Genomic DNA, 16832 nt, shown 5'->3' on the forward strand with positions numbered 1-16832 from the left:
CGTTCCGAGAACGAACATCACACGTTCAGGATAAAATCTGCCCCGGCCGGGGAATCCGGGAATCGAACCTGGGGCCTAGCACTTACAAGACAGACGCGCTACCAACCAAGCTAACTAGGCTGCTAGCCTCTATTATTTTTACTTTCATTATAATGATAATTATCCGTCTGAAAAACTACAAAATACGAGAAAGAACACGGTTTGCTAAGAATTTAAAATGTTTGTCCGATTTCAAGTTTATTAAATTTAAAATACAAGTAGGGACAGAAGAACCTCACTAGAGGCAATTTTAAATTTACTTGGAGAGTTATTTGTAATTTGTTCAGTTTCATTGGCGGCAAAATTTAGTCATCTAGAAAGTCTCTTTACATTATTTCCTCAAAACGAAGATCTTTTTTGTGTGCCAAATAGTGATAAACGTACTGAAAACTCAATCAACTTAGAGAATAAGGGTGGGAATAATGTCCGTAGAAGAAAAAAGTAAAAATTTACACTTGACAAAAAAAGGAAGCTACATGCTACTCGGAGAACAAAAGAAATATCTTTTTCAATAACAATACTCGTATGGGTTTGACAAAGGAGTACCATACCATATTTAAATTTAATTTCTTATACTCCTCTATCAAAATTTCATCACTTACTCATTAATCTCATGATTTAATTAAACATATTACATCACTCACACTGATACCGTGATACGTGAAAAACGCAATATCATGAGCCACAAAACTATTTCCGAAAATGTACAACAACAACACATACACTTATTTCATCAAAAATTTCTCTTACGTTTTCGTTCTTTACTTTGTTTAATTTCTTTTCTATCTTGTCAAAAAATAATACAATAAGAAGGGTATAAAGAATTACAAAATATTAAACGAAAGAACGAGTATAAAGTACGTACTATTAAGTAAAACGAAAGTGGATAGGTCCTAGAGCTCAACAGTGAGTTGTGTACAGATAACAGAGTAAAGCCCCTAACTTTCGTTTTATTTTGAGCTTATCTGGAACAAAACGCAATAGGACCCACCTTCTAAACGTAGATTAGGTACTAGACTACAATACTAATACATTAAAACTACCAACAACTTCCTTAAAGTCACGTCACATTCATACAAAAGCTGTACATCAAAATTATTACAAATAAAACGTGTTTAAAATAAATGACAATTCATCCTTTTAGGGAGGGGTAGTATTTCTTAAGGGGATTTGCACAAAAACTGAAGCAAAACCGAGACGAAAAATAACTTAAACAAATTTACATTTAATTAAAAAATTAACAACTTCCTTAAAGTCACATTCATACAAAAGCTGTACATCAAAATTATTACAAATAAAACGAGTTTAAAATAAATGACATTTCATCCTTTTAGGGAGGGGTAGTATTTCTTGAGGGGATTTGCACAAAAACTGAAGCAAAACCGAGACGAAAAATAACTTAAACAAATTTACATTTAATAAATTAGAAAGTCTCTTGAAAAAAAAAAAAAAAAAAAAAAAAAAAAAAAAAAAATATTTTTTTTATCCTTCAAATAAGTATTAAAAAGGAAAAAAAAAAAAAAAAAAAAAAAAAAAAAAAAAAAATCAGTTTGTTCATCCTTCAATATAGTGATTAAATGGCAAAATTGTGGCTTGAAAGAAAATTTGAAATGATGATAAAGAAGTTGTTTTTCAATATAAAAATTCCTACGCCTAAGGTTAATCTAAATTAACTGCAAGAGAAAATACGTGAGGATTAAAGGTCTCTCATAGCTTTATTATTCCCGTTCAAGGGGTTTATTAATCCTTTCTAAACATCCCATGAATGGGACTCCCATAAATGATTCATAATCATAAGAATACAGTAAACGAGGGTCCAGAAACAAAACTAAAACCATATGAAACAAAACTAAAACTATATTTCAAAATCTTCACGTAAAAAATACATCTATAAAATTTTTCAAAAAAAAAATCTTCACGTGTTTTCTCATTACAAATTACACTAAAAAGTTGAATAAGATCAGAGAAAGAACAGATAGAATAGACACAAATATAATACATAGGTAATGACGATGACATCTGGAGTGGAGAGAGCAGGGGAGAGGTATACAGGGCATTATGTACCTGGGAACATAATTGCCAAAATCATCATCAATTTTCTTTTCTTTTTCCAATTCTAATTCTTGAGGTTTCAACTTACAATCAGACATTATTTACCTTACATTGAGACTATTGCACCCTACATTGAGACAAGAAAACGACAATATTTTAATGTCAAGTCCTCGGGCGTTGCACAACTCCATAACTCATTGTACGAAAAATTCGGAACCAATAAAATCAAGGCTTTTTAAAGATGAGAAGGTCATACTTGGAAAGGGATTGTAATCCCCGTATAAACGAATTTTTCTTTTTATTGGCCTCCCGTGTTCAGACGGGGTCGGCGTTTTTCGTCAGCCTCTCAATCAACACTGGGGTGATAACTTTGGGCTGACATTTGGCTTTGGCACTTTTGGCTAACAAAGTAAAGCTCCTAACTTTTGTTTTCTTTTGAGCTTATCTGGAACAAAACGCAATAGGACTTTATAGGACCCAACTTCTATGCCCTTCGGACTCAACTTTTGCTATTTCTTTAGCCCGTAGAAACAAAATAAACCCCGTAAAAACGGGAGAAAACATGATAAGGGCCATACTTACAAAAGCTCCAGTGCCAGATCACACTTTCAGTTTAGAAGTCGGAGTCACTAAAGTCGGACACTTCGACCTTCTTCTTTTTCTTGGGTGCCGTGGTTTTTGGCTCAGAGGGACTTGGGTTGTCACTGAAAGTTTCTTCTAAATCTTCATCTTCTGTTATTCCTAGTGACGTTTTCCACTTACGTATTGCCTCAATACCTCTGAACACACCATCATGCTTCTCCCTCAACTCATTCACGTATTGTTTAAACATAGATCCCATAGTAGAACTTCGCCTTGGAGGCCTTGCCCTTGGCGAACGGATTGAAATCACTTGTATCGCTGGCACTGTCCCCTGCACCTCCATCGTTACCTTTCAGTAACTCGTCGAAAATTTCGTCACTTGTTTCTGCGGGAAAAACAATCATCAATTAAAACTAGAATAGAATATACATTGTTTCGCCTTGGAGCCCTTGCCCTTGGCGAACGGATTGAAATCACTTGTATCGCTGGCACTGCCCCCTGCACCTCCGTCATTACCTTTCAGTAACTCGTCGAAAATTTCGTCACTTGTTTCTGCGGGAAAAACAATCATCAATTAAAACTAGAATAGAATATACATTGTTTATCCTGCTGCAATGAGATTAACTGATTCACGTATTGTTTAAACATAGATCCCATAGTAGAAAGATGATGGAGACGAGATTTATTATAAAATTCACCCAGGAAATCCTCATTGCTGGCATTTTTAGTACTTGAGGCTTGTGGTTTGGGGGCACTAATATTGACGCCTTCTCGAAGTTCAACTTGGACTGTTTGAGTACTGAAAAAACAAACAAAATTAGATGTAGTAATAATTGATTGATTTTTTTTCTTTTTTTTTCGTGTTATGTCAATCACCTTGTTTAGATGGGACTGAAAAGTCCCTTGTTATTCATTTTTAGCCAATACAGGAGTAATAGAAGCACATATACCTTGTTTATCCTGCTGCAATGAGATTAACTAGTCCCTTTACCCCAGCAGTCTAAACAAGGTCTCGTTCATTTTATTGGTTTAATAACATAATAAAACAAAGGTTCAGAACAGAAGACCTTTCTTCATTATAAGAAAAGAAACTAATGGACTACAAAAAATAAACACTCTTTGAAAGACACCATCAAATATCTTCAGTAAGCAATAATATGGTGGAATGTGGGATGAGAAAGCTAAGGTACGCACGCGACAATTATTCTCAAGATCTAGCCTTCTCGAAGTTCAATTTGGACTGTTTGAGTACTGAAAAACAAACAAAATTAGATGTAGTAATAATTGATTGATTGATTTTTTTTTTGTGTTATGACAATTACAAAACCTTAGAGGGGTTACAAGTGTTACAACGTGGTATTAAATTTATATGGTAATGGTAATAGAATTACTTTTTATTCAACAAAATTAACACATGAAAATAATTTACCATATACTTTATTGTACAGGTTCACCCTGTTTAGATGGGACTGAAAAGTCCCTTGTTATTAATTTTTAGCCAATACAGGAGTAATAGAAGCACAAAAACTCACCTTTCTTCTTCTTTCCTTCTCCATCTTCGGAGATGGCCTTTTCTTTCTTCACTTTCGGTTCCTTGGGAGGTTTGGGTTCTTTTACGGCTCTCTGAAATAAACCATGCAATTACATGTATGTTAATACGATATTCGATATAAAACTCAGGTTAATTTATCACAAGTTGTGATAGTTCTGTTTAGTTAGTTTGGAGGTAGGCGCACCTGCCTTGTCAGCGCTAGGCCGCAGATTCGATTCCCACCCGGGAAGAACTTCATTCTAAACAGATAAGATTAGTTCTCGGAAAGACTAGCTTTCACCTACCTTCTACTCCTTCTCTCTTAGATTTCGGGACGATAAGATCTCCGTAGTTACAGTTCCCTCTATCAAATCTCTTGGAAAATAAACTTTGTTGTGTTTCGAACCTATTTCCCCATGTTTCCTGCGAAACATCTACGAGTAGTTTGTACGGCTTGGTACGATTCGAGGGTAGAATGCTACGTATCTTCTAGTGCAGTGCTTACCGGTTTCTTAGGGGCAGCCGCTTTCTCGGCTTTGATGAGGAGTTCTTCATACTTGGGTTCTACTCTACGTCCTGCAGCCGATGGCATCGTGTCATCTAGCGAGGACAGAGGGTTTCGCTTCTTACTTCCCTTCTCCTTCAGTTTGCTCTTGATCTTGGTGATGTTGGAATTCTCTTCTTCTTTCTCTTTTCGTTCAACCTCGTCCAGCTGAAAAAACAAGACAAACAGTGATTAATAAAAAAATAATAATAATAATAAAAGGAATTTTAATTGTGTTAAGCATAAATACTTGTCATAAATGTGGTTCCCTGCTTAATGAACTACGCTAAATTTTATGACTTGACTTGGACTCGAACCACCAACCTCCAGATCCGAAGTCCACCGCGCTAACCCACTACACTACTGAGGTTGGTAACAGTGTTGTTATCAATAAATAATTTGTACGTGTTCTTTTTTTTATTAGTTGTTTGATAAAGATTATTTACTTTTTTTTTTTTCATATTGATTTTAGTTGTATCAGATTTATATCTCACACATGGCCTTACTGCTTAGCGTGTAAATAAATAGATAAAATAAGATTTATATCTATTCCATACCCATCTTAAAATGGATCCACAAATCGTTTTGTAATAGAAACTAATATGTATTGTAGTAAAAAAAAGCTAGTTCTCATTGATGCAAGACGAGACGAAAAATGGATTTTGTTTCATCTCGTGGAAAAATTGCGAGACGAGATTTTTTTTTTTTTTGGTTTTTAAAAGATGAGTGTTTCACCGCCGTTTTTATTTCGTAGCCATGAAACAACTGCTACATTGGACGCTTGTGGTCTGTGTCGTAGCATGCCCATCCCGTAGTATGCCTCTCATCAGATGGGCGACATCAAATATCTTCAGTAAGCAATAATATGGTGGAATGTGGGATGAGAAAGCTAAGGTACGCACGCGACAATTATTCTCAAGATCTGAATCTTGTGCTCCTTCTCTCTGCGATTTGGGGATAAGACCTCCATCGTTACAGTTCCGTCTACCAAACCTCTTAAAAAGGCAAACTGTAGAGCTGTACTCACTTTCTTTTTTCGCTGGTTTGGCTTTCTTAGCAGCAGCGGTCTTCTTCTTCCTCGACGCAAAGTCACTATCGCCATCAGAATCAGATAGGTCACTACTGTCAGACTTGGGTGCTGGTCTCTTAGCAGCTGGTTTCTTCTTCTTCACGGGTGAGGCTTTAGTTGGAGGAGGAGCGTCTTCACCTGAAGATACTACCATGGGTTCATCCCTACAAGAATAACACAGAAGATCAATGTTAACTAACAAGTTTCGTCTAATGATTACTAACAAGTCGTCTAATAATCCTTGTTACTAAAGACCTTAGCAGTCTTTGTAGCTTGCTTCGTCCAATGTCAGTTCAAAGCAATCGCCCTAATTAGAGCTGATTGAGAGGCTGACGAAAAACGCCGACCCCGTCTGTACACGGGAAAAGGCGAAGAAATAGAAGAAGACTAAAGACCTTAACAGTTATACCGTGAAGTTAAAACTCGATTACTTGGTTGGTAGCGCGTCTGCCTTTTAAGCGCTAAGCCGCGGGTTCGATTCCCGCCAGGGCAGGGGTGGATTTTATCCTGAACGGATAAAGTTCGTTCTCGGAACGGCTGGCTTTCTCCTATCCTGTCTTCCTTCTTTCTTCGACTTCGGGACGATAAGACCTTAGCAGTTACAGTTCCCTCTATCAAACCCCTTCAGAAAAAGAAAAAAAAAAATAATAATACATAGGGTGAATGTACCAGTAGTCGACTTTACACCAGTAGTCGATCACTCGGTCATGTTTAGTTAATTTTAAGCTATAAACGTATATACAAATTTTTGTCGATGGTGGGATTCGAACCCGGGACCTTCTGCATGGCAAGCAAGCGCGTTACCACTGGACCCCCCGGTGAGATAGTCTCACATGTTGCATCACTACTAGTTCTCCACCACTCCAAGTCACTCACCTTCTCTCTAAGAGCATCCAAATCATCCGACCACAGATCTGTGGGCGCCTTCTTCTTGAGAATGTTCAGCTCGGTCATCTTGTCATCTCGTTTCTTGAGCAGTTCGTTCTTTCTCTCCATAGTCAGCGACCAGAAGGTCATGCCGAGGAGATAGTCGTAGTCTTTGTCCGGGTCTTCCTCTTCCTGGGTTTGACTCCCGGCCTCGTCATCTTCACCTTCAGCTGCCTGTCGCTCTTGACGCTCAAGCTGAAAAAAAGTCGATTATTAGGAATCAAGTCAGTTCCCAAGGCGATGGCGGAATGCTCGCGGGAGATCCGGGTTCAGTTCTCGTCGGGGTCGAAAAATTTACAACATGCAAAATTTGCAAATGATCGATTTCGTGACAGCATTCTAGCTAGGTGAGATATTTGGAAAGAAAAAAATGGAAATAACACTATAAACTACATTGACATACCTCGTAACAATTCTAGTAGCATGGAAATCAGAAAAGGAACAATATTAGAAGTTAGTTGTATTAGATTTAAAACGATAAGTTATCGGACTAAAGAAAAGCTACATATTTCACCTATGTTTACACAGTAGGAATCTTGATAAAGAGAAGTGCTAGTACTTTCTAATCTTAACATAATAATAGGTTTGTAAAAATATGTAAAAAAACCCATTTCATTGATTTGGAAAACGTTATCAAGCAATAGATCTTGTTAGTTCATAAAATACCCGTTTTATACGAGACAGTGTTCTTACCAAAGCATCATACTTTCTTTCCTATACAACTTTAAAGGTAATTCATTCGAAATCGTAATTGTGTGAGCTTTATGGAACTGATAGAGCAGAAGTGCAAGTAGCACGGAACACTATCAATACGAGAACCTCACTGTTAATGTACTGCAACTGACGAACACACGTGTCAACCATACCGACACATGTGAAGCTCAGAACTGTTGCAGGGGGATTTTTTTTACATTTACATCTCTTTATTTCATATAATATAGATAGGTACTTAACAAATTTTGAAACACATTATTAGAAAATAAGGAGATGTTACCCCTTGTTAATACATGATGTATTGAGGTTGTGTCAACTAAGGGGGAATCATCAGCCTAAACAATTATTTGTAAAGGGAAAAAAGAAGAAAGAAAGATGAGTTTCCAGTCTTTTCCCAACACTATTTCAACGGTGATTTAGATTTCTGGCGTTTTTTCAAACCGAAACAAAAACTTACCCAGCATTAAAGTCTTCATCGCTATCATTGTCAACGACCTGGGGTCCTGTCTTCTGAGGCTTGGCCAACTCATTGTCATGGAATACTTCTTCTATCTCTTCTTCCTCCGAGTCATCATCAATTTTGTAACTCTTGGGCGCTGAAATTAAGAAAAAACAATGGGTATTATGTATGTTGGCTGTTCAGATTCAGGGCAATTCTGCTACCAAAATAGCATGTATTAAGAAATTAAAAACCCCATATCAGTGATAAACCAGCCTAGTTAGCTTGGAAGGTAGAGCGCCAGTCTCATAACCTATAGGTCGCGGGTGAGATTTCCGCCCAGGTCCAGGGTGAACTTCATCCTAAACATACGAAGTTCGTTCTTGGAACGGCTGGCTTTCTCCTATCCTATCCTTATCTCTACGCTTTCGAGACGATAAGACCTTAGCAGTTACAGTTCTTCTATCAAACATCTCTCTCTCTCTCGAAAAAAAAAAAAAAAAAAAAAAAAAAAAAAAAAACCCAATATTGGGTTCTTACAGCACATATCTTAGATATTTAGCCCAGACATCGTGCGTGTTAGATCATAGTAATGACTACTAGGTTGATTAATAAATAATAGACTCTTGCGTGGAAGGTAGACATTAGACGAGGTGAACGCCGGAGACGTTCTCTACCACCTAACGCTTAGAGCTCCATTATTATGTGGTCAATTTCTCAAATAAATGAGGATAAAATTCGTGCCTCGGCTGGGATTGAACCCACGCTATCCTGTTTACCAGACGAGTGTCTTGACCACTACACCACCGAAGCAGGTCAATATTATTTACCAATGGAAGCTAATATTTACCTAATGATGGGAGGTACTTTCTCAGCACCATGCAGCAAAGTGTCCAGAGTATCCTTATAATCTGTGGTCCACTTGCCGACCTGTAGCTCAGTGATCTCTAGCTTGTCATCATCCAGAATGGCGATCTCTCCATTGACGACAAACCGGGAGTCTCCACAGTAGTCGATCTCGCCCTTGAAATTCTTGTACCAGGGTTTCTAAAGGGACACGGAAAAAAGCATGATGTCAAAAACTCCAGCCACCTAAATTCCTGTCCTGCACTAAGGTCTAACACCAACATCGTGGAAAAATATTGAGATGCACGTGGGAAAATAACCTAATGGTCAAGTTCCCAACATTTGAAAAACGACATATCAAAAATTAGAAGAAGCAATGATACAACTCCCATAACAGCCTAGTTAGCTTGGAGCGTGGCGCACCTGCCTTATAAGCACTAGGTCGCGGGTTCGATCTGCGCCCGGGGCGAACTTTATCCAAATCAGATGAGGTTTGTTCTCGGAACGGCTGGCTTCCTCCTATCCTGTCCTCCTCTCTTCAATTTCGCGACGATGACACCTCCGTTGTGACAGTTCCCTCTATCAAATAACCATCTTTATTATTTATTTATTTTTACTTTCTATTATTTAACTTACCATGGGCAGAGGATCTTCGCCTCGGATCATTCGCTTGATATTGTCAACGATTTCTCTCGGGTTGTGATTGGGGATCTTGGTCATCCATCCAGTACCAATACCTTCAGCTCCATTCACCAATACCATGGGGATAATGGGAATGTACCACTCGGGCTCGATCCTGCACAAGAAATAACAAATAGGGGTCACTAAAAGTAAAGATTTGAAGATCAAAAGAATGAATTGCCATAGACCTGAGCTGTTTCCTCCTCAGTCGACACAAACGAGCTATTTTTGCCAAGTTTTAGACGAGGAGGATTCAGCTTTAGGTTCATTGGGCTTGTGAATGAAAATTGTTAGGTAGATGAAATAAAATAAAAAAATAAACACCTAATTTCTATGTCTTTTTCTTCTTCTTCTTTCTAGCCTTTTCCTATTTAAATAGGGTCGGCGTAATTTCCATGTAAATTCTGAAATAATAAAAAATTGGAAAAAACCTGGGGAATAACATATTGAAATGAATTTTTTAATTATTTACACATTATCAGGTCCCCCTCTCCTTTTTTAAAACGCTTTAACAATGCTTAACGGCATGTTGCTAATGTGTAAAATTCATTTTCCCCCGGCTTACTTCCAAGTGGCAAGGTTCTCCTGAAGGAATTCTTCTATTCAACTACTGAGCTTTTCTTTCACAGTAAGCCTGTCCGATTGTTGGGTTCGATTTGAGTTTTGAACCTACGGCCTCCCGCTTATCAAACGAGAACTTTACAACTACGCCTGCCTCGGTGGCGTAGTGGTCAAGACGCTCGCCTGGTAATCAGGAGGGCGTGGCTTCGATCCCAGCCGAGGTATGGAATTTTATCCTCATTTATTTGAGAATTTGACACATAATAATGGAGCTCTAAGGGTTAGGTGGTAGAGAACCTAAGGCGTGAACTTCGCCTAGTGGTTACCTTCCACTCAAGAGTCTATTATTATATTATTTTTTAAGTAACCCACAATACCTTCCTATGAACATACTGATAGAATCTGACGTGACTTTGTGAAGATTCATCTTGAAAAGAAGCACACCAGTAACATATACTACTGTGAAGAGTATAAGTTACAGGTGTTCTTCTTTTTTTTTTAAAAAAAAAAAAAAGTGGTCTGTGTCGTAACATGCCCATCCCGTAGTATGTCCCTCGTCAGATGGGCGATAAGAGACACGATACTTCCCATTTAGGTGCTGGGTCAACACGAGAACACCAGAAAATAATCTAATCTAGTCTTTCCTTGCTTTCAGTCCTATCCCTGCAGAATAAAAAAAAGGTATATTCTAATTCTAAAAATTCTAATTCTAGTGTAGTAGAAAGTAAATAAGGACAAAAAATAAAAACCTTTGTAGTATTTGATTTTGTACGTGTGCCAATTGGTCGTTTCCTCTTTCCACTCTTCAAATTCGGGGAGAGAATAGAAGGAGAGCTCTTCTCGTGCCTTAGTAGCTTTGATGATGGGAGTGATGAACTCCTCTAGGAATGGCAGACGGAGGAGTGTGGGCCAGTTGTGATGGATGAAGTTGATGATCAGACCTTTGATGTGAGAACCGTCCTGGAAAAATAAAATAATAAAAATGAGTGCTTATTTGTACGGCTCTAAAGGACCGAAAAGTCCTCCTTTTAATCTAACAGTACGCTATAGCAGTAAGGATAAGGACTATATTACTTTCTATGTTTTGTGGTCAACAAAGTCTCAAATTAAATTGAGGTCAACATTTCATACCTTGTCTGTAAGTACTCACTTATTCAGGTGTAAAATGTTAAGCTAGAAACACACTATCATCACGTCACGTCATAGTAGTGTGGTTGTCCTGAACGAAATTAGCTACAATATTACGGGAAAACTTTGAACTACATCTTTCTGACTCCCCATGAGTTCACGTGACGTGATGGTAGTGTGTTTCTACCTTTTTAGACTCATTGAGGGGTCCAAGCCCCTGCAGCATCATTTCTTTGGCAATAGGTAACTTTAAAAAATTTATAGTAAAAAGTTCACCTGGTCCTGATCTGTCATAATCATGAGACGACCATATCGGAGTGTTTTCATGTCTTCAACTGTGGTGTACTTCTTGGAATACTGCAGACCGAGAATCTTCACCAGGTTGTTGATTTCAGCATTCTCCAAGATCTGAAAGATAAGGAAAAGATGACATTAGCACAGAAAAGAGGACACATTCAATTGTCTGGTCTGATTTTCCAAGCTGCAAACAACCGAGCTTTATCTATTCTGTCAGCTTAGAACAATACCATGCTAAGAGTAAAATTATTGCGTATTATGAATTTATGAACATTGAACATTTTGATGACAAAAAAATTTAAATTGGAGCCTAAGAGCCCACCTCTCTTCCAAGGACTTTTATCACTCCTCCCAAAGGGGGGGGGGAACTACATTCCCCATGTATGGAGGCTTAATGCATCGTAGGTATAGAACCCCTAGCACCGTCTCTTACCTGTTTGTGAGTAGCTTCTCGGACATTGAGCAGTTTACCTCGGAGCGGGAACACTCCGTACTTGTCTCGTCCCACTACACCAAGTCCCGACACAGCCAGTGACTTGGCTGAGTCTCCCTCGGTTAAGATGAGGGTGCAATCAATGGAGTTCTTCGTACCCGCGTCGTTAGCATCTTCCAGCTTGGGAACACCTGGAATTGAAGAACACGTTGTCAAATTTATTTATTTTTCTAGAGCTATGGGGAAAAATGGCCTAATGGTAAAAAATTCCGACATTTGTAACAACAAGAACATTTTTCTACAAGGTTGCTAAAGTAAACTCTAACAATGGAGGTCTTATTGTCCTGAAATTGAAGAGAGGACAGGGTGGGACAAAGCCAGCTGTTCCAAGACTTTCTTTTTCAAGAGTGTTGATGTTGATATTTTTGATAAAGGAAACTCTAACAATGGAGGTCTGATTGACCCGAAATTGAAGAGAGGAGGATAGGATAGGACAAAGCCAGCTATTCCAAGATTTTCTTTTTCAAGAGTGTTGATGTTGATATTTTTGATAGAGGAAACTCCAACAATGGAGGTCTTATTGTCCCGAAATCGAAGGGAGGAGAGGATAGGACAAAGCCAGCTCTTCCAAGACTTTCTTTTCTTTTCAAGATTGTTAACAGAGGGAACTCTAACAAAGACAGGATAGGAGAAAGCAAGATGTTCCGAGAACGAGCCTTGTTTGTTTAGGATAAAGTTAACCCCAGATGGGAATCAAATCCATGATCTTGCACTTACAAGGCAGACACACTACCCTCCTAGCTAACTAGGTGGGCTGACAATATACCTTTCAGTTTATTCTGCTTCTTTCCCGTAGACGTTTTCTGGAGTTGATTTTGTTCCTTGAACTTGGCCCACTGTAGTACAGACTCGATGATGCCAGACTTTGTCACTTGATTGATGAACTTTTCTGACAGCTTACAAGTGGAACCAAAACTTCCCTTCTGCAGAGTCATGTTTTCTTTTGTTTGAGAGTCAAAGGTTGGATTCACAATGAGACAATTGATGAAAATCCAGATGTGATTTTTCACTTGGAAAGGTTTGAGTGCCATACCACCTGAAGCAATAAGAGAATAGGCAAAATATTAGAGTTATCCTGGGATTATCTTATTAGGGAATGTTGTATCCTGTCCTGTTTGTCTTCTTTAACCTAGTCTTACACCAATATCTATCAACGTTTTTGCCATTTGCAGTTTATTATTCTTAACATTATTAAATTTGTTACCAAACAGCATGATGATTGTACAACCTAAATCTATAAATGTATTACCAGATGCCCCACCCTTCCATTACCAGATCTAGATACTTTGCAGAATTTAGTTCACTTACCTTTGTTCTTCTTTTTAACCACCTCAATGATCTGTTTCACAATAGCATCAACCACAGCATCTACATGCCTTCCACCCTTGGTTGTTGCAATACTGTTGACAAATGAAACCTGTTGAAACCCTCTGTCTGAGGGGGCAATTGCCACCTCCCATCTAGGATTTACATTCTCGTAGATAATTTTCACTGGATCTCCATCTTCATCTTGTCTGTCTGTGTACAGCTTGACATAATCTTGGAAGTTCTTCACTGGGAGCTTTTCACCATTGAGGAAGACCTGAAAATAGAAACACAAAGGGAGTTTTCGAGTGGAAGTGTTGTCTTGTTACATTTACCACTTCCTTAAAAAAAAAAAAAAAAAAAAAAAAAAAAAAAAAAAAAAAAACCATTTATAATAATAATAATAATAGACTCTTGAGTGGAAGGTTATGTGTATGCGTTTATTGTTACCACTATTATTGTTACCATGATTACCAAAACCTGGACATTGAATGTTCAATCCATTCAAAAATTGTGTGTAACTCAGAGAGCTATAGAAAGATCTATGTTGGGGATTACTAGGAGAGATAGAAAAAGGATGAAAGGGTAAGAAGTCAAACCAGGGTTCAAGATATTATAGAAACCATTAAGTATGAGATTGAAATGGAAATGTGCAGGTCACATTGTTCGTAGGACCAATGGCAGGTGGACAAAAGCAATATTGAACTGGTTCCCACAATCTACACAGACAGCTTACAACCATTAAAAATAATAATAACGACTCACCTTAACATCCTTTGTGGAAGCAGCTGCATCATATGCACGACGTGTTATCAAATCCACCATATCTTTGTCTAGAGAAGTCATCTTGAACTTGGTGAGATCTGGAGTGAATGTGATCTTTGTGAAGTCATCCTTGCTTCCACTCTTAATTTCTGGTGATGTTACTTTGCTCATGTTGTCTTTCCATACTTGTTTGAAACTCTTTTTATATTCAGAGCAGGATGTTTCAACAACAAACTTGGAACTGAAAATGTTACACAGCTTGGCACCGTAACCGTTTCTACCTCCTGTAACTTTGTCTTCTTCATCATTGTAGTTTGAAGAGGTGAGCAGATGACCAAAGATCATAGTAGGGACAACTCAACAACAAACTTGGAACTGAAAATGTTACACAGCTTGGCACCATAACCGTTTCTACCTCCTGTAACTTTGTCTTCTTCATCATTGTAGTTTGAAGAGGTGAGCAGATGACCAAAGATCATAGTAGGGACAAACATCTTCTCATCCTTGTGTTCTACTACGGGAATACCTTTACCATTATTCCATACACTGATGGTGTTTGTCTCTCTGGAAATGAGTAAAAATCAAGACCCAAATGAGTTGAACATAAAAATAGTACATTATCTTAGAACTTTGACAAAAACAAGTTAATACTTTCTAGGTAAAATTTATCTAGACACAGACTATGCTAAATAAGAGTAAAACATACTATGAGAAAATAATCAAACAAATATCCTGGTTTCCCATAATCAAGTAATAATGAGTAGGTATCTAAATATGAAAATAACTTTTACTCTTCACTGGTTTTGGTTGATAGGTTTATTTTATATTATTGTAACATGACTTAACTCAAGTAATAATGATTTAAATACATGACAAGACTCCATCAATGGATGTAAAAACTTACTGATTGACAGTAATCTTGATACAATTCATCTTTAAGTAATAATGATTTAAATACATGACAAGACTCCATCAATGGATGTAAAAACTTACTGATTGACAGTAATCTTGATACAATTCATCTTGGGATCTCTCTGTTTATTGTCACAAGCATTGACAAGGATCTCATCAAAGATTTTGTACAATCCTGGGACATAGGTGATTTCTCTCCTCTCCATGTGATTGGTCTCTCTATTCATGAGCCACATAGTTTCTGTGATGGGCTCCACGGACCCTGTGAAGATACAAAAAGTAATGATGATGAGCAACAGATTAGGAACCTACACTATCCCCCCCCCCAAACACCAATAGTAGATCACACAGGATAGAGAGGAGTGAGCTTTTTCCGGGAGGTCCTGGGCCCATTCAGATTTGGAAAAATCTTAATTTGTAGTCCAATGAATGCTAGATAAACTTACCAATGTATGTATCAGGTCGTAGGAGAATGTGTTCCAACTGACTTTTCTTCTGATATATTTTCTCGACTGACATTTTGTTTGCAGGGGTCTTCTTTTTAGGACTAGGGCCATTTCCATTTTGTTGGACATCAGGGTCAAAATCACTTTCGTCACTGCTCATTTTGAATGAAATATGGGAAAACTATAAAGAACATAAGTTAATCAATACAAGAGTAGAACAACAAGACAGATTCAACAATGATTTCAGTACCTATGTGAACATTACCTCACATAGATACTGAATGTATGTAAGTGGTAATAAAAACCATTAAATTTATGTTTGACACTTCAGCCAACTTTGCATTTAATCTATCATTACAACTCTCATTACCTCACATAGATACTGAAATACTGAATGTATGTAAGTGGTAATAAAAACCATTAAATTTATGTTTGACACTTCAGCCAACTTTGCATTTAATCTATCATTACAACTTACTGCTGTTGCAACATAACTTTTGGTTGAGAAGTTTTTATTTTCAACGCAGTTAAGGTAAAAATCTGCTTTTGACTGTGGGGTAGGTAAGTAAGGAGGTAATCCAAGTTAGGTGTGGGGTAGGTAGTGAGGAGGCAGTCACAAAGTTCGCCAAAAGTTAGTTGGGTATTTGAAACAAAGAGCTTGCAAACTGCAAGGCCGAAGAGAGTAATTTCGCAGGAAAACTAAGTTTTTATTTTCAACGCAGTTAAGGTAAAAATCTACTTTTGACTGTGGGGTAGGTAAGTAAGGAGGTAATCCAAGTTAAGTGTGGGGTAGGTAGTGAGGAGGCAGTCACACCACTTTTGTCACAAAGTTCGCCAAAAGTTAGTTGGGTATTTGAAACAAAGAGCTTGCAAACTGCAAGGCCGAAGAGAGTAATTTCGCAGGAAAACTTACCTGTCTGTAATTAAAACGAGTTAGTTTATTAATGGACGGCTTTTTACTGAAATAACGGTATTAACGAAACACCTATTGACCAGAACGAGCTTGAAAGAGACGCCATCAGATACGAATTTCGCAAATTTCGTGTTTTTCGTTCGAGGAAAAAACGATAAACAAGAAAAAGAAAACGGTTGGGCGCCATCACTGGTCACCGGTACCGGCATTACCGGCGCGAGGCCCCGTTCCATGAAAAATTTCACACTTTGCAAAGTTATGAAAAAAACCTTCAAACGTTAGTGACGTTCATTTTCTTGAGAAATATAGGTAAGTTAAAATTAAGGCATAAAAGCTCAAAAAGCTGTCCTTAAATGCAAAGAATCGTTGGAACAACAGAACGTCAAAACTCGAAATTTCGCTTGGGCCGGGCCTAGATTGACCTCAAATTTGCCAGTCTGGCAACACTGTTCTTCGCGGGGTCAGGACATGAATTTAAAATCAGCTGTTCCAGATATCTTTGGTTGTAGCTGAAGGCTGAACATTTTTTTATCATTCAAGATTATCAATTTATCAAGAGTTTGTGCATTCAAGGCATAATCAGGATCA

The 16832-nt window shown here is 37.8% G+C and overlaps 1 protein-coding gene across 1 annotated transcript; it reads right to left on the reverse strand.

Annotated features, from left to right (window-relative positions):
• Positions 1–3880: 3880 nt before the first annotated feature.
• Positions 3881–16419, reverse strand: LOC103524256 (DNA topoisomerase 2). Its single transcript, XM_026833349.1, has 18 exons — positions 16245–16419; positions 15332–15512; positions 14967–15147; positions 14443–14537; positions 13974–14308; positions 13212–13485; positions 12670–12939; positions 11844–12034; positions 11390–11521; positions 10648–10945; positions 9380–9567; positions 8748–8944; positions 7916–8044; positions 7438–7453; positions 6694–6939; positions 4710–4916; positions 4206–4296; positions 3881–3924 (listed from the first exon to the last, which is right to left on the reverse strand). Exons 2-18 carry the CDS (start codon positions 15489–15491, stop codon positions 3881–3883), a joined length of 3054 nt encoding a protein of 1017 aa, XP_026689150.1. The 5' UTR covers positions 15492–15512; positions 16245–16419.
• Between the last annotated feature and the right edge of the window lie 413 nt (positions 16420–16832).

The sequence above is a fragment of the Diaphorina citri genome, unplaced genomic scaffold, assembly GCF_000475195.1.
Source record: "Diaphorina citri unplaced genomic scaffold, Diaci psyllid genome assembly version 1.1 scaffold89, whole genome shotgun sequence".
Lineage (NCBI taxonomy): Eukaryota > Metazoa > Arthropoda > Insecta > Hemiptera > Psyllidae > Diaphorina > Diaphorina citri.

Bases quoted from the DNA above. Each gene is read 5' to 3' on its own strand.
- LOC103524256 (XM_026833349.1), bottom strand. From the start codon at position 15,491: ATGAGCAGTGACGAAAGTGATTTTGACCCTGATGTCCAACAAAATGGA. The intron at 11,522-11,843 runs GTAAGAGACGGT...CTTATCTTTCAG, and splicing joins GAGAAGCTACTCACAAACAG to ATCTTGGAGAATGCTGAAAT. The intron at 8,045-8,747 runs GTAAATATTAGC...AGCGCCCAAGAG, and splicing joins AAAGTACCTCCCATCATTAG to TTACAAAATTGATGATGACT.